Below are 18,355 nucleotides of genomic sequence, written 5' to 3'. Positions count from 1 at the left end.
ATACCTTTGTAAATAAAGGGACAAAAACCATGTGGCGTCTACGAATGTGGCAAGATGAGGAAGTAAAGGGAGACCACAGCCCAATGGCTCTTCTCTTGTTTCAAACAGAGTCTGTGGGGTGAAGTACCCACATCTCTCCCCCATCCCTCAATATTCTCATCCTACTCCTGACTGTTCTCTCTTTAGGTGGGATTTTCTAAATATGATTGTCTACAAGTGTTGGTGGGGATGTTGCTATGTGAGGGTATCCATAATCAGTCATCTTAAAACAAAGATGAATGGAGAGGAGAGTTTTGTGATCCGTTTTCAAGTGCACTGCTTTTGGGTGTGTGGCTGCAAAAACACATGCTCTCAGCAATCCCACAGCAGCTGTCTCAGAAGATTGGCCCTGGTGCCACCACAGCTGCTGTTGCAGAGCCAGGAGCTCCTAGTGCTTTGGTGTCTTCTCCTTAAATTTGGGGCCGTGACCCCCTCTGCTCACCCAATTCCTGGTAGCATCTGCTGAGTTGCCTGGTTTGTTCCAGCGTTCCCCGAGAGCCTGTTGTGTAACAACTTTTCAGAGGGTCTTTAGGGATTCCACCCACACCACAGCAGTGACTATGCAATGGCCATGTGCTTATCTTTTTGGAGCCCCCGTGTGTGTCCTCTTCAGTGGAGCTGTGAAGAATTCTACTTAAATATAGATCTCATTCTGATGCTCATCAGGCTGCTTAGAAAGCTGCTCATCTCGTCTTTGGACACATGTACTTCATTCCTTTTGTGTGCATTGAAGTCTGATGTGATTTTATTAATGATGTGGACCCTTGTAGTTAGGTACTTTTAAATATCTTGGTGAATTTAACTCTGGCAACAACTTGAAGTCGTTGTGTGATGCCCATTTTACGGGTGAGGAAACTGACACTCGTAGAGGTAGAGTAGGTTTATTCACTCCACACAGGCGCTTGATGCGTTTCACATCTCAACGTAGAAGTCTTTCTCTAAAGTTCATGCTGTGCACGAACATGCACTACACATACTGCTGAAAATAAGACTATTGTCCTCCTTCCAAGTGGGAAATTAATGTCATAGCTGGATAAAGACCCTTGTAAAAAAACTGCACTTCAAGGTTTTCTATCTCAGTATTCCAATGGAAAAACATGGAATTTTAGCCAGCTCCCGGAGAGACCAGGAAGCACAGTGTCCTACAAGAATAGGGATTCCTTGGAAGTGAGGTTCACCTTGACTCAAGAAAGATGACTCACGTGCGGTGAAAGGCAATTATCCAGGGCCTCAAGAACAGCACCAGGAAGGAGAGCTGGGTCTGGTGGGATTGTGGGGGTCCTCTCTCCCACCTGAAAATCTATTGCTGCCTGCTGACCCTCTCAAGATGGTGACCTCTCTGGGTTCCAGCACCTAAAATAGGCAAAACTGGGAGGATGCTGATTTCTCCATTCTGTGCCAGACATGTTTCAGAGAAACATGACCAAGGAGAACTATGAGAAAAAATGCAACTCTGTGTCAGGTCATTCAGTGCTTGACTGGTGCCCTGGGGAGCACATGCATCCCAAGAAGACTGAAGGGGGCCAAGCCTGCAGGAAATGTCTGTCAGACCTGCCTCTTAGACCTAGAGTATCACTGCCCATACAGGTTCATGACACAGACTTGCCTTTAAAGGCAACTGCAGTTATGGACAGAGGAATTTGTAACCCTGATAGAACACGGCCAGTTGTTCTGCTGGGGAAAGTCGCATCCAGTAGTGAGATGCTGCTCAAACTAGCCCGGACCACACTGTACTGGCTGAGGAATAAGCCTTACATTTGTTCTTTCTGGGTGAAAGGAGAGGACTGTCTGCAAAGACATGAGAAGCCTGCAGATCCAGATGACCCCCCCTTGCTGGTCAGAATATTAAAGATCGATATTGTGGAAACAGTGACCCTGTAGCAGATAAGCTTCTAAAGCAGGCTTCAACCATGCGTCGTCTTGAATCACCAACAGAAAAGGCTGCCACCACACTGTATGTTGGTGATCTGGCGGATACCATTACTCAGACAGATTTAAGAAATTGTCTCTGCCTGTTGGTGACATCCGGATGGTCACTGTTGTGCAGAGATAGCAGTGTGCCTTTCATCCAGCTTTCCACAGGGTGGCTACGGAAGTGCGTGCCGAGAAGTCCTCTAATGAACTGATTGTCCATGGCTACAGACTCCACGTAAAATCCCAGCCTAGGGAACTTCAAGAAACTTTATTAAATCCCTTAGGTAGCAAGACTGTCTGAAATATATCCACTCTTCCCAGGACAGACATGAGGTTGAGAAGAGTGACCTCAGAGCACACAGCAACACAGGACATGAGGAAGACAGTGTGAGACTCACCATAAGGGTAAGGCAGTGCATCTTATGAGAAGACCTCACAACTCTTACTGGCCTTTCTCCCCAGAGGCCTCAGTTTATCTCAAATCCCTGCTCCTCATGGGTGGTGAATGGAGTTGTGTCAGGAAATGACCTTTTAGATCCCCAAAAGGCATGGGCTTCTCTCAGGGGCCACTGAACACATAGGATGGGACATGATGCAAGCTGTTGTCCCCCTCCCATCAGCTTTGATTTCCTTCTTGCACCATCATGTGCTTCCATGGGGGCCTAGAGCAATGACACGACCTAGGGCCAATGACTTCCCTTTTTAGGAGACCAGCCCCTCGCCTGAGCAGTGCGTCTCCCCTCTCCTCCTTTCAGCTGTCCTTCTCCTGATCCCATCTGCCATTCCATAGCAGACAGGTGTCCCTGGTAGCCTGCTGATCTAGCCTGGCCCCTTCCTCCTGTGTCCCAGCCCGGAGAGGGCTGCTCTCGCCGAGTGGAATGACATCAGTCCCAGGATCCCAGAGCCATGACTACTACAGAGCCATCCATTGCATCAGTGCCCCATGGCAGTGGTTGACCTTTGAAATGAGGCTTCATCACCCATCGCAGCTGGCCCTGAAGCACTTTCTTTTCTTTTCGTCTCATTTGAGACAGGCTGTCACTGTGTTGCTCAGCCTGTAGTGCAGTGGAGAAATCATAGCTCGCTGCAGCCTTGACCTCCCAGACTCAAGCAATCCCTCCATCTCAGCCTCACAAGTAGCTGGAATTACATGCGTGTTCCACCATGCCTGGGTATATGCTTTTTAAGTTTTTTATAAAGATAGGGTCTCCCTATGTTGCCCAGGATGGTCTTGAACTCTGGGGCTGAAACAATCCTCATGCCTCGATGACCCAGCGTGCTGAGATTTGAGGTCTGAGCCACCTCACCTTGCCGTGAACCATTTTCTTTCTTTTAAAATTGTTACTATACTTTAAGTTCTGGGATACGTGTGCAGAACATGCAGGTTTGTTACACAGGTATACATGTGCCATGGTGGTTTGCTGCACCCATCAAGCCGTCATCTACATTAGGTATTTCTCCTAATGCTATCCCTCCCCTAGACCCCCATCCCCCAACAGGCCCCGGTGTGGGATGTCCCCCTCCCTGTGTCCACGTGTTCTCATTGTTCGACTACCACTTATGAGTGAGAACATGCAGTGTTTGGTTTTCTGTTCCTGTGTTAGTTTGCTGAGAATGATGGTTTCCAGCTTCATCCATGTCCCTGAAAATGACATGAACTCATCCTTTTTAATCTTTTTAATGGCTGCATAGTATTCCATGGTGTATATGTGTCACATTTTCTTTATCCAGTCTATCATTGATGGGGCATTTGGGTTGGCTCCACGTCTTTGCTATTGTGAATAGTGCTGTGATAAATGTACGTGTGCGTGTGTCTTTATAGTAGAGTCAGGCACAGGCAGGGTCGACCAGGGTTTTCCTGCTGTCCCCACACCCGAATTCCAGGGTGTTTGTAGTGGAAAGCAAGGGATGCGAGAGCTTTTGTGTGTGTATGTTTGTGTGTGTGTGTGTGTTTGTGTGTGTGTGTGTCTGTGCATGTGTGTCTTGCCCAGCCATTCTCGTGCATCCAGAAACGTTGGGAACAGAGAGTCCCACGTCACCCTTAGTGCAGAGTGTGTCTCAGAAAGACATTTTGTGACAGAAATAAAGAATTTTATGTCTATATTTACACATGTCTTTTTCTCAGGGTGTTTTTCTGTTGCTGAGGGTGGAGGGCAGTGGCATGACCATGCCCACCTAATCCATTTAATTTTTTTTTTCAGATGAGGTGTGTCAGTGTGTTGCTCAGCCTGCCTTCAAATACACAGCCTCAAGTGATCTTCCCATGTTGGCCATTTTTTAAAAAATGCTTTTTATACATGCTGTAAACTCAATCAATCCACACTTCTGTGCTTTGTTAAGGCTGTGTTATTCCACATTTAAATCTGTCAACTGGTAACTGATTTCCATGAAAACCTGTAAGGTGATCATGGCTCATCAGTCAGTGTGATTTCAGCGTTGACTCACAGCAGCTTGGAAAGCCTGCATGGGAAGTATTTCTTGAGGAAAACTGGAGAGTTTCCAGGAACAGTTTTGAAAAACAGAGACAACCGATGTCATCCTTCCCTCCCTTGCCTCTCCTCATGTGCCAAGTTTTCTGCTTTCTCCAATTGTTAAAAAATCAGCATGGAGTATTCTGTGATGAAAAGCTTTTATCTCTTTCATCATCCCGTTTCTTTCTCAAAACTTTTTTGTTTTTTATTCTGGAAGGGTTGTAAGCAGAAGGGACTAAACATGTTCAGAAAAACACATTATAATAGAAATGTGGTGAAAAGTCATCATATTTATGAAATGGTCATGATGAAATCCTGAATTTGTAATAATTGTAAAACTCAGTTTGCATAACCTCCATCCCTTTTGTCTCTATCACTTATCCGGTGACAAGTGTAGAAAAGATGAATTCCTTGCTTGTGACAGCTGCGTTAATTAGTCAAACTGCTGGATCCCGTCCATCGATATCACACATCCAGATTTAATAGCCACAAAATGCAAAGGCATTTTTACAACTGTGGCCGTTTTCTTTATCTCATTGTAATTTCCATCAAACCCCTAGCACTAAATTCAACATTAACACACTTACAAGTACCATGGCCAAGAGAGATCCTGCCTCAAATGTTGAGAGCGGGCTGCAGCAGTGGCAGCCAAGCTGAAGACAAGGCTGGAATGTGTCTTCACAAACCAGCATCCCCCTTTTGAGGCAGGGTTTTTCTCCTTTGCCCAGGCTGGAGTAAACAGGACGACTTATAGTGCATCACAATGTAGGACTCCTGTGCTCAAGCTATCCTCCTGCCTTACCTTTTTGAGTAGATGGGACTACAGACACGTGCCATGATGCCCAGCTAATTTTAAAAATTGTGTAGAGCAGGGGTCTCACTATGTTGCTCAGGCTGGTCTTGAACTCCTGGCTTCAAATGATTCTCCTCCCTCAGCCTCTCAAAATACTGGGATTACAAGCACGAGCCACTGCCCAGGGCCTTCTTCTCACTTATTTTTCCTTTATCTAAGGCTTAAGGTTTATCTAAGGCTTTGCTGAAGTCCAGGAAACTGATTTTTTTCCCTCCCACTTGGAGGAAACAGCAATTCAAACGTTCAGGATTTTTGACCTACTGAAAGTTCATTGGCAACAATTGTGTCCTGTCTCTACCTGCCTGCAGGAGAAAACAAAAATTAAAGTCAGCACCAGGCTGCACTTTTCCTCCATACATTATCCTGCACAGAACAGCGGTTGAGGGATCCAGTGAGCCAGTTCTCTTCCAGTTGGAGAGATTATTGTTAAATGCTGTGAGGACATGTGTTTTTCATAATAGACAACAGCTCGGCTGTTGCTTCATACTATGGGGAAATGCATAGTCTCCCAGGAGTGACAGCTTCATCATCTCTACCCCTTCACTCTTCCTTTACTCAAAGAAAGTTTCACCATGTTGTAGTGAGTCAGGGTCCTGCTGGTGAATCACACAGTTGCTGACACTGTGTCAGGAACCCCCAAAGCCACCCTCACCTTCAGTGATTCATGGACATTCTCTGCTGCCCTCCTGCATACAATACTCCTAATTGAAGCCAGTCGCCTCACCTCAGGTCAGTATACCATGCCTCCCACCTTGTCACGGGCTTTGCTCCTACAGTGATCACTCCTCTCTCCTGAACCATCAACTGCTCCCTCTACATTGGATCATTCCCCAAGCTACGGGAAAACTCACCCTCTAACCCCATGTCCTTCTGTAGCTACGAACACATGTGTCTGCTGCCCTGCAAAGGAAAACTGCATGAACTCATGCAACACACTTCATTGGAGTCCATTTTCAAAATTTTCTACAAAGGAAAATGAACCAGAATATCTAAACCAATTCTGAAGTGTAACTTGGGGGAATTTACTCTACATGATGTTAAGATTCACATTAATTCTATTTTATTCATTGATTGATTATGTTATCAGTGAGTTGGAAGAATGTGACTTCCCCCTTGGCTTGGGGACTGACCCAATATAGAGGGAGCCATCGATGGTTCAGGAGAGAAGAGTGATCAGTGCAGGAGCAGAGCCCCTGAGAAGGTGGGAGGCATGGGATCCTCAGCTGAGGTGAGGGTGCTGCCTTGAGTTAGGAGCATTGAATGAAGCTATTCATTATGATTTTTAATCATCCAGCCGCATATGGCAATTGTGTTACTTCTGCGATATTCAAGACAGTGTGGTATTGGGGGAAAATCTACAGATCAAAATCCAGTAGAGTCCAGCAATAGACTCACAAACCTAATAAGTTGATTTTCAGAAAAGAGGCAAAGGCAATTGAGCAAGATTATCTTTTAAGAAATTGTGTTATTTTGTCCTGTCTCGTGGCAACTACATTAGTTGTTTTTTATTTTTTTGGTTTCCTTTCCTGTGTTTCTCCTTTGCACTTCAACTGCTGTTCTCTTTGTCTGTCTGCCCCATCACAGTGGGATATTTCCCACAGTAAGGAACTAGTGTCTTTGTGATATTCGATATGTCCATCCCTTCAATGATAAACTGAATCAAGCAAATGTGGTCCATATACACCATGGAATACTATGCAGCCATAAAACGAATGAGCTCATGTCCTTGGCAGGGACATGGGTGGTGGTGGCGGCCATTATCCTTAGCAAACTAATGCAGGAACAGAAAACCAAATACCGGATGTTCTTACTTATAAGTGGGAGCTAAATGATTAAAACACATGGACACACGGGAGAAGCATCACACACTGGGGCGTACTGGAGGGCAGGGGTGGGAGGAGGAAGAGGATCAGGAGGAATAGCTCATGGATGCTGGCTTAATACCTGGGTGATGTGATGATTTGTGCAGTAAATCACAGTTGCACACATTTACCTATGTAACAAACTTGCACATCCCGCACATGTACCCCTGAACTTAAAGTAAAATTTGGAAATTTAAAAAGAAGTCAATATCTCAGAATCCGTCCTTCTATGTTTTGGTCTTTGTGTCATTTATCTAAGCATTATGGTGACATAAAAGCTGAGGCGTAACAACAGTTAGTATGATTAGCGGTTTAGCAGGATTATAGCTCAGTATGATCTAACATCAACTACTAATATTGAATTGCATTCAGCTCCTTGACCTACTTAAGGAAAGTTGGTAAGATAAAGTATTCACGCTTGAAAGTAAATTTCACGTGAAGTGGATCAACACTAAGTATCACAGATGTCCCTGTCACGATACTAATGAATTACATAATAGTAACCATAGGCCGGGCGCGGTGGCTCACGCCTGTAATCCCAGCACTTTGGGAGGCCGAGGCGGGCGGATCACAAGGTCAGGAGATTGAGACCACGGTGAAACCTCGTCTCTACTAAAAATACAAAAAATTAGGCCGGGCGCGGTGGCTCAAGCCTGTAATCCCAGCACTTTGGGAGGCCGAGACGGGCGGATCACAAGGTCAGGAGATCGAGACCATCCTGGCTAACACGGTGAAACCCCGTCTCTACTAAAAAATACAAAAAACTAGCCGGGCGAGGTGGCGGGCGCCTGTAGTCCCAGCTACTCGGGAGGCTGAGGCAGGAGAATGGCGTGAACCCGGGAGGCGGAGCTTGCAGTGAGCTGAGATCCGGCCACTGCACTCCAGCCTGGGCGACAGAGCGAGACTCCGTCTCAAAAAAAAAAAAAAAAAAAAATAGTAACCATAGGACCCAGTCAATAATAAAGGGGGAAATAAAAGAAGACATATCAAAGCATCATCAGATGAGTGCAGAAGCACACACGTGAACACACCCTGCAGTCAAACTGACCAACTTAAACATCACCGAGTGCCATTTCAAGCATTATGTAGAAAGCTACAGACAACTGTGAACTTATTCTGAGCACATCTTAATCCATCATCTTCATAGATGGCTACAGAAATGGCCTGTAAACATTTTGTCTGATACCCCCTAAAATAGTGACGTTCAAACTCTTTTATGACACTGTGTGAGAAATACACAGTTTATATATAGTCGACTAGGCAAATAAATATATGTATGTTCATGGGGATGTGCAGTGTATTTGTATATTCTATATGCAGCGAACGCTATTTAGTAATTTATTTTATCTCCGTTCTTTTAAATGCTGTTTTTGGCTGACAACATTAATCTTATGAGTGACCATGGATTAAAAACCAGTTAAGAAATAATTAAAGCCTTTTCAGAGAACATCTCGAATGGTTGATAAATGTTGCTGTAGAATATATGCAAAAACACATTAGAACTCAGTTTTGTCCGCCTCCTTAGCAATTCAGTATTTTTAGACAAAAACGTCATCTTTGATGTGGATCACAAAAGCTACTACAAAATATACTATTACTGATGAAGTGTGTGTTTCATCTGCAGATATCTGTGTCTCTTTTCCACAGGTGAAGTCTTATTTGGACAGATGGGAACTCACAGGCAAAAGGGACAGAAAGTACATGTGACCTCTTGTCCTCTTGGTATCATGTGGAGGCTTTGCTTGGGCTGCAGCATAGGTGAACGCCATGCATTGCCTGCATTCATGGGGACCTCCTTGTGAACGCACAGGGACCTCCATTCCCCTACTGTGCTCCAATTTTAGGAGGCAAGTGGGAGAGTTGCACTGAACATGGTAGGTAGTAAATAATTTGGCCTCAACCACCAAGCAATCTGAGCTCAGGTGACAGTGTTTACTCTGGTACCCTGAAACTTGCCAGCTGCTCGGAATCTGTAGACTTTGTCCCACCCACCCACCATCCTGTGGAAATCTAAGTTTGGTCATAGATTCCCGTGCATGGAGGATGGAAAGCTCTGGTCGTGTGGGAAATTGAGCCCCCTCACAGGTAGACTGGTTGTGTTGATCCCAGCTCTGTTTCCTCCCTTAACAGCTAGAGAGTTGCTGTAGGGTCACGTATCAGGCAACTCTTCTTGTCTCTACAATGTCTTTCATACTTTCCGCTGCTTCCTGTTTGTCACAAGGGTTCCTTCATAACTTTCCCAATCCCAATCCTAATATGATCCTTTGAACTCATCCAGCAGGTCCGGAGTTATTGAGTCTTCCAACCTCCAGCTTTCTCCCGTGCTGCATGCCTCCTATCCTCGAACAACAGACTCCAGGTTCTTCCACTTTTGGACTCTTGAACTCACACCAGTGATCTGCAAGGGGCTCTCAGGCCTTTGGCCATGGACTAAAGGCTGCAATGCTGGCTTCAATACGTTTGAGGTTTTGGAACTCAGACTGCCTTTCTTGCTCCTCAGCTTGCTGATAGCCTATTTTGGGACTTCGCCTTATGATTGTGTAGGTCAATACTCCTTAATAAACCCTGCTTCACATACACATCTATCCATCAGTTCTGTCCTTCTACAGATCCCTAACTAATACAGTGTGAAACAGTATCGTCCAGTCCAGCCATCTGATGACATGACCATTTGCTAACCAGTTGCTCATAGAAAGTTTGAGTCTAGAAATCACTGTCTCCCATTATTTGAGCACTTCTGAGTGCACTATATTAAAACCTGGGGTTAATAAGAAACAAAATAAAGTAAAAATTAATAATGATACTGTCCTTGCCAAGAAAGAATAAAAAGATAAAAGGTAAATTAAGTCATCATGATTACAACTGCTCTCACCGTTTAAAAAAATCTTTGAAACACCACAATTCCTACTCACGTTGCTTTTCAGAGAGAGGCAGGGAGATTGAGCAACCTTTCTTTTCCAACTCAAGGTGTTTCCCTAAAAGAAGCCCAGGTGAATGGAATATATAGGAGTCATTTCAGCAATACATCATAATTTATTTATAAAAGGTTGCATTCTGGTCAGGGCCCCGTTCCTATCCTTCTGTTCCATATACTATTTCCCACATTAAGCTGCTAAGTAATACAAAAGTAGTGAGAACAGGAATCATGCACACAGCTTACTGTCTACACTGAGGAGAGCTTATATGCCACTGGCTTCATCAACATAACTTTACTAATATAGGAATCTCTTGCCTAGGAAAATAAAAGTTGCAATGAACTTTCCTGTTCATTTCAGCAACTGCCTGAAAGATCCATCAAATCTTCAGTCAAAAGTGTCAAATGACATTTTTCAACCCCAAAACAAATTGAACCATTGCCTAAAAATCTTTGTCTTCTTGGCTCCGCCAATCCTAAATCATTATGATTCCTACCTAACTCCAACCAAACAGTCCCCCACTTTAAAAGACCCACTTTACACCAGATTTCAAAGTGAGAACAAAGATACTTGTCTCTTCGTCTGACACACTAGTGCCTTTGTTGAAGTAGTGCTTTCTTTTACAGCATTATTTTTGCCTGGATGTGTGAACTTGTGTTCCCCAGATTTGACTAGTGATTTCCTCCTCATGCTTATTCATAGCACTTTACACCCATTCTGCCCAACACAAATTAAAATGGCTTCCAGCGCCATTGAGGGTAACGATCTTAGAGTGACCTCTCCATGGGAAGAGTAACTAATGAAGAATAAGTATGTGGAATAGTGTTGGGATAGTGTTGCAGCATGATTTTAAATATGCATATGATCAAAAGTATCTGTGTGATCTCTGTATTCATATTATTGACATGCATTGATAAGAAAATTTTTTATCTGCACATGCACACACCATGTCCCCGCCCTTGTCCCAGGAGCCCAGTGTGCCAGAGCCTCAACAAGAAGAACCACCAGCTGAAAATCAGGATCATACACCTGGTCAGAAGAGAGAAGATCAGGGTGCAGCTGAGATTCAAGGTGGTGGGAAGGGAAAGAAAGAATGTCTATGCGTAGGGGGAGGCCTATATGTGCATCATGCCTTATGCCATGACCAGTAAGAGGAGGAAAGAAAACAGTAGGAAAGGATCTCAAACATTTGCTGAGGGTTGGCTGGAAACGTGACGGGTATAGTTTGCAGCTTCCTGCAGCCCCTGGATATGATTAATCTTCTCTTTTTCTTCGAGGTGCACTATGTATGCTTGAAAATACAGTGCTTCCTAAATCAGATGAAACCATTTAATTGATTGTATAAAAATGTCCATTATTTCACTAGTTTAACTTCATATTATTAGGATGTTACAGTGAGATCTTCTCAGCCATGGTGTTCACAGTGTTGTAAGCACCCTTTAATAGCATGTCGAGTGCCAAGTTGCCCTACCTTATAACACCCTGAATAAAGCCCATTTGCAAAGGGATGTTAACCTCATTTTATAAATAAAATTGAGGCCGGGTGTGGTGGCTCATGCCTGTAATCCCTGCGCTTTGGGAGGCCGAGACGGCCGGATCATTTGAGGTCAGGAGTTCGAGACCAGCCTGACCAATGTGGTGAAACCCCATCTCTACTAAAAGTACAAAAATTAGCTGGGCATGGTGGCACACATTCGTAATCCCAGCTGCTAAGCAGGCTGCGACAGGAGAATCGCTTGAGCCGGGGCGGCATTGGTTGCAGTGAGCCAAGATTGCACCACTGCACTCCAAACTCGGTGACACAGCGAGACTCCGTCTCCAAAAATAAAAATAAAAATAAATAAGAAAACTGAGAATCAGAGGTTGAGACTTATCAAGAACACTTGACTCATGGAGAAGGAATTCATATTTTGTTCCAAGGTTTGCATTATTCCTGCCATCTCTTTTAGAAAATGTGAATGATTTGGATTAAAAATGCTTAATACTCAAATGTATCTGTACTATAAGGTAATTCGGTATTGGCTCAGGGCAAAACGCAGTTCAGTGAAGCAAGATAGCAACTCCAGAAAAGAGGCCAATGAATGACAGCCACTGTTTCCTTTGATTTATATTTTGACCGTATGTCTGGTAAAAGCTGGATAATTCAGGACAATGGCCACCCACCAAATATAGGTAACCATATTTGTAGGATTTTGAAGGGGCTTTTAAAAGTTGTTTCAGTATTTTTATAATTAGAAAACTCCAAGTATGATAAGATTATCATGAAACAGAAACTGTTTCCTCAACAGACAGCATTTTCAAACTACTCAGAGACAGAATTTGGGCCATGCGTTATTTTAGCAATTCCCTGTTAAGAGGTTTCCAGAATATGACTGTCAACAATGCCCATTAATTTCTTTGCACTTCAGTTCCCGTACTCTCTCTGGAAGACAGTGATTTTGCTGTTATATTTCGTACTTTTTTTCTTAATGACATTCATGTATGAAAAGTCACATATAGGGCCTTTCGACCTAAGAATAACTTTAATTAAGTTTAACCCCAACATTTTCAAGATACTCAACAGGGGATGAGTGTCAGGACCATAAGATTTGTCATAGGCTCACCAATACATTGATCTAATCCTTCAGAAAATTACATTGAAGTTACGATTAAAATGCTATCCATGAGGCTGTCTTCAGTTTTCCTAGGTAGCTGTGTGTTTATAATACACAATGGTAAAGTATGGGAGATGCAGGTGTGCTGAGACTTATCCTCAGATTGTCATTTAAGATAAGATATCATAATTCAGGAAAACAAAGGTGGGACATCTTTGCATCACATGTATTACCACAGTAGCTTATAGGCTTTTATTGTATAACACTGAGGAAAAGAATAGGATCAGTTCCTTATTTATCATTCTTGTTTGGCTGCTCCAGTCGACATCCTTGGTATTTTTTAGTGCCCTACCTGGAAGCTGATCTCCAGGAGCTGTCTCAGTCAAAGACTGGGGATGAATGCAGAGATGGTCCTGATGTTCAGGGAAATATTCTGCCAAAATCAGAGCAATTTAAAATGCCAGAAGGAGGTATGTTATCCATTAAGATTCAAAAGTACGTGCTTTCTGTATTCCACAATATTATAGTTTTGATAATAAAAAGAGAGAATATTACTGCCCCTTTAAAAACAGAATTCAAATGCAGACTTTATTTGGAAGGTAGTTCAGACCCCAGAAACCTGACGGCAAAACTGAAACACTATCAGACACAGACACAAATTGGGTCAAAGCCATATTGAATCATCAAATAGCAAGGCATTTTGTTACTTCTGAGTATAACCAACAGCTAATAATTTTCAGATTATTTTGTAATTTCTGTTTCTCACAAATAAATGCATTTGTAATACCACTTTGTCCCTGATGGAGATTGTAGTACCAGCTCCAACATAATTTGTGAGATTCTGGACAAATCACATCAATCCTACACCCATTTTTGCTTTTATTGAAAATAGTGAATGCACATCAGTTAGATTAAAATCCATTTCAGTGCTGATTTCTGCATGCTCTGGTTCTGTTGGAGAGAATACACAGATAGTCTGATTTTCATGATTTGTTTATCATAGCAATCAGCTTTAGTCCAATTAAAATGTCTGAGTTGAGATTTCATTGCTCCTAAGAAAATGGGCAGGCACTCTGCTTGATGCTTGTTTTCCCGCATGGAGATCTTCATGAATGTTCTTGGATTTTGTCAAATCCTAAATTCTGTCAGGCTCTTAAACAATGATTGCATTTTTTTTTTTTTTTTCAGAAGGAGTCTCACTCTGTCGCCCAGGATAGAGTGCAGTGGTCCCATCTCGGTTCACTGCGACTTCTACCTCCCGGGTTCAAGCAATTCTCATGCCTCAGCCTCCCGTGTATTTGGGATTACTGGTGCCTACCACCACACCAACCAATTTTTTTATTTTTAGTAGAGACGAGGTTTCACCATGTTGGTCAGGCTGGGCTCGAATTCCTGACCTCAAGTGACCCACCTGCCTCGGCCTCCCAAAATGTTGGGAGTGATTACAGGGGTGAACCTCCTCCCTCGCCGGACCCAATGATTACATTTTAAAGTCTTCCCGCAGTGAAGCCTTGAATGACTGAGTAATAAAATCGATAGAGACAGTCAGGTTTTTGTGGCCCATGAAGCAGGGAGCACGCATGTAGGTTAGTCACGCTCAAGGTGGTTGTAAGATGCCTGTGCTAAGCATGCTCCCTGCCATCCTGTCAGTCTTCATGATCTACTGTGTGTAGATTGAAGAATCAGAGGTTATGTATTACAGGTTTCTGTCTTGAGTCATCAGATGATATGATTTAAAGTTCAAAGTCTATAACGTACTAAGTCCTGAGTATTCCACATACGTATTTTTCACACATATTTTCCAAATTGCCGACTTAATTAGAAGAACTTCTGAATTTAAAGGAAGCACTACACGTATAGGGGAGAAACCATCTAAATGTTTTTACTCCACACTGCTGAACCACTCCATTCTACTATTTACATTAAAAGATAGCTTGTAGACGATTTCCAGGAGCCTATCGAACAAGTCTGAATTGTATTCTTAGGAGAGTCATAGCATTATATGCATATCCTATTAAAATAGACAGCAAATTACATGATACAAGAAAAAAAATACTAAGAAATAAAAAAAAAGAGTCACAAAAGAAACTTAAGGGGAAAGGAAACAGGCAGTAAATGAAAGGTACAAATCATTAACAAAAGTAAAACTAATCCAAAAGTAATAAATTTAATAGATCGTTCTTTTGCGAAATATCTAGGAAGACAGCATCCAGTAGCTTAAACAATCTTGAGGAAAATGGAAAAAGCACAACACGGAATATGAACAAGACAGAGATATTGAATGTAGGGCATAATTGACAGGGAATACATTCTTGAACACTAATATTTTCAGAGTATGGATGAAATGGTTGACATGCTAGGAACACCTACATTATTTAATGTATCCCTTTAATACCTAAATATCTGAACATCACAAAGTGTGCATGAGCTTGTGAAATTTGCTGGTCGTCCCTCAAAACAGTCACTTTTAGAAGCAAATATTTAGCTTTTCCAGATGCCTTACTCTCCGTTTTCCTTTCCCTCTCTATTTTTTTTTCTGCCACACTGGTTATGATGTATAACTCTTTCACATTTTATTATCAATAATGATCCTGATACTTTAAAACTTATATGACCATTTAATGAATTATAGAAATGGGAATACATTCCGGTGATTAAAGTGTCATTATTCATATCGTCATGAGGACTATATGTGAAAGCTGGATGCAAATGTTTATGTTAAAAAAAAAAAAACACAGAAGGGTAACCTAGCCCAAAGCAATATTGTTGCACTTCTGTACAATAGAGAAAAAACAAATGCAATACTGGCCTTTCTATTAATTTCACTTATGTATTTCCTAATGTGACATTAACTGTTTTCTCAAAAGATAATTTTCAGACTTTTTGCAGGAGCCTATTGAACATCAAGACCATAGTTTCAAGCCAAAACATTAAATTATACATTTTTCACAAATTCCTTCTGTTGCTTAGGTTTTTTTATGTCTTGGTCGTGTTTTGAGTAAAACTCTACATAATGGTTGCTATCTACTTTAAATAGGTCCACTTTAAATAGGTCCTTTTAAATAGGTCTACTTGATTTAATGTATTCTGACCTTGGACTGTCTTTTGGTTTCCTTCTAGCACTAAAAGCAGGGTGTGGTTAAAAAGTGTTGCTAATATGTACCCTTGGAAGTGTATTTTCAAAGTCATTGAATGTTAGCTGTAGGGTGACCCTGAGGCTTCTGGTTTTTGTCCATTGTATGAAAGTAAACGTTGGTGTCTTCTGCATACCTTTAATTTCATCTAAGTACAGTTTTGCTAGTAATGTTCCCTCCTGTTATGTTTCCATTGCAGGGGAAGGGCAACCACAGGTTTAAATGAAGACAAGCTGACAGAGTACAAACTGAATGCATCTGAGATACTTGACTTTAAAAATCTCAATAAAGTCTTACAGTTTTCTTCAAAGAGGTCTTGCACATCTTTTGTTCATTTATAGTCACATATAAGACACTATTGGAAATTTTACCCAGGTGCAACAGCTCATACCTGTAATCCCAGGACACTGGGATGCCGAAGCATGAGGATGGCTTGAGCTTGGGAAATTGAGACGTGTCTAGGCAACATGGTGAAACTCCCTGTCTACAAAAATAAATGAATGAATGCATGAATGTATGCATGTATGTATGTAGATGTATACTCCGGCTACTCTGAATGAATGTATGCATGTATGTTTGTAGGTGTATACTCCAGCTACTCTGGAGGCTGAGGTGGGAGGTTCCCTTGAGCCTAGGAGGTCGAGGATGCAGATAGCCATTTTCACGCCACTGCAACTCCAGCCTGGGTGACTGAGACTGTTTTAATAAAAAATAGTATCATTTTTGGAAGATGGGCGAATAGGAACAGCTCCGATCTGCAGCTCCCAGCGAGATTGACACAGAAGATGGGTGATTTATGCATCTCCAACTGAGGTACCTGGTTCCTCTCATTGGGACTGGTTGGACAGTGGGTGCAGTCCACGGAGGGCGAGCCGAAGCAGGGCAGGGCGTAGCCTCACCCGGGAAGCACAAGGGGCCAGGGGATTTCCCTTTACTAGCCAAGGGAAGCTGTGACAGTCTGTACTTGTGCTTTTCCCACAGTCTTCAAAGCCGGCAGACCAGGAAATTCCCTCCTGTGCCTGGCTGGTCGGGTCCCACGCCCACGGAGCCTTGCTCACTGCTAGCGCAGCAGTCTGAGATCGACCTGCAATGCTGCAGCTTGGCAAGGGGAGGGGTGTCCGCCATTGCTGAGGCTTGAGTAGGCGGTTTTGTGTTCACAGTGTAAACAAGGAGGCTGGGAAGCTGGAACTGGGCATACCCACCACAGCTCAGCAAGGCCTACTGCCTCTCTAGATTCCACCTCTGAGGGCAGGGCATATCAGAACAAAAGGCAGCAGACAGCTTCCGCAGACCAAACGTCCCCGTCTGACAGCTCTGAAGAGAGCAGTGGTTCTCCCAGCATGGCACTCGAGCTCTGAGAACGGACAGACTGCCTCCTCAAGTGGGTCCCTGGCCCTCGTGTAGGCTGACTGGGAGCCCCCAGTAGGTGCCGACAGATACTTCATACAGGTGGGTGGCCGTCTGGGACCAAGCTTCCAGAGGAAGGATCAGGCAGCCATATATGCTGCTCTGCAGCCTCCCCTGGTGATACCCAGGCAAACAAGGTCTAGAGTGGATGTCCAGCAAACTCCAACAGACCTGCAGCTGAGGGTCCTGACTGTTAGAAGGAAAACTAAGGAACAGAAAGGAATAACATAAACATCAACAAAAAGCACATCCACACCAAAACCCCATCTGTAGGTCACCAACATCAAAGACCAAAGGTAGATAAAACCACAAAGATGTGGAGAAACCAGAGCAGAAAAGCTGACAACTCCAGAAACCAGAGTGCCTCTTCTCCTACAAAGGATCGCAGCTCCTCGCCAGCAAAGGAACAAAACTGGATGGAGAATGCGTTTGACCAGTTGACAGAAGAAGGCTTCAAAAGGTCGGTAAGTTCAAAAGGCTTCAAAAGTTCTCCAAACTAAAGGAGCATGTTCTAACCCATCACAAGGAAGCTAAAAACCTTGAAACAAGGTTAGACGACTGGCTAACTAGAATAAACAGTGTTAAGAAGACCTTAAATGACCTGATGGAGCTGAAAACCACAGCACGAGAACTTCTTGATGCATGCACAAGCTTCAGTACAGATTCGATCAAGTGGAAGAAAGGATATCAGTGATTGGAGATTAAATTAATGAACTCAACAAGACAAGATTAGAGAAAAAAGAGTGAAAAGAAATGAACAAAGCCTCCAAGAAATATGGGACTATGTGAAAAGACCAAATGTACGTTGGATTGGTGTTACTGAACGTGACGGGGAGAATGGATCCAAGTTAGAAAACACTCTTCAGGATATTATCCAGGAGAACTTCCCCAACCTAGGAAGGCAGGCCAACATTCAAATTCAGGAAATACAGAGAACACCACAAAGATACTCCTTGAGAAGAGCAACCCCAAGACACATAATTGTCAGATTCACCAAGGTTGAAATGAAGGAAAAAATGTTAAGGGCAGCCAGACAGAAAAGTCGGGTTACCCACAAAGGGAAGCCCATCAGACTAGCAGCGAATCTCTTGGCAGAAACCATACAAGCCAGAAGAGAGTGGGAGCCAATATTCAACATTCTTAAAGTAAAGAATTTTCCACCCAGA

At 43.1% G+C, this 18,355-nt stretch overlaps 1 protein-coding gene and 1 pseudogene across 1 annotated transcript; both read left to right on the top strand.

Moving 5' to 3' along the window:
• The first annotated feature begins 1,458 nt into the window (after positions 1-1,458).
• On the top strand, positions 1,459-2,254 carry LOC112616251 (annotated as a pseudogene).
• Positions 2,255-11,001: 8,747 nt separating this feature from the next.
• On the top strand, positions 11,002-16,004 carry LOC112616250 (X antigen family member 5-like). Its single transcript, XM_025373246.1, has 3 exons — positions 11,002-11,125; positions 12,993-13,118; positions 15,982-16,004. The coding sequence occupies exons 1-3, from the start codon at positions 11,002-11,004 to the stop codon at positions 16,002-16,004; spliced, it is 273 nt and encodes a 90-aa protein (XP_025229031.1).
• Positions 16,005-18,355: the final 2,351 nt, after the last annotated feature.

Source organism: Theropithecus gelada, chromosome X (genome assembly GCF_003255815.1).
Source record: "Theropithecus gelada isolate Dixy chromosome X, Tgel_1.0, whole genome shotgun sequence".
Lineage (NCBI taxonomy): Eukaryota > Metazoa > Chordata > Mammalia > Primates > Cercopithecidae > Theropithecus > Theropithecus gelada.
This window is presented reverse-complemented; position numbering and strand designations above follow the sequence as displayed.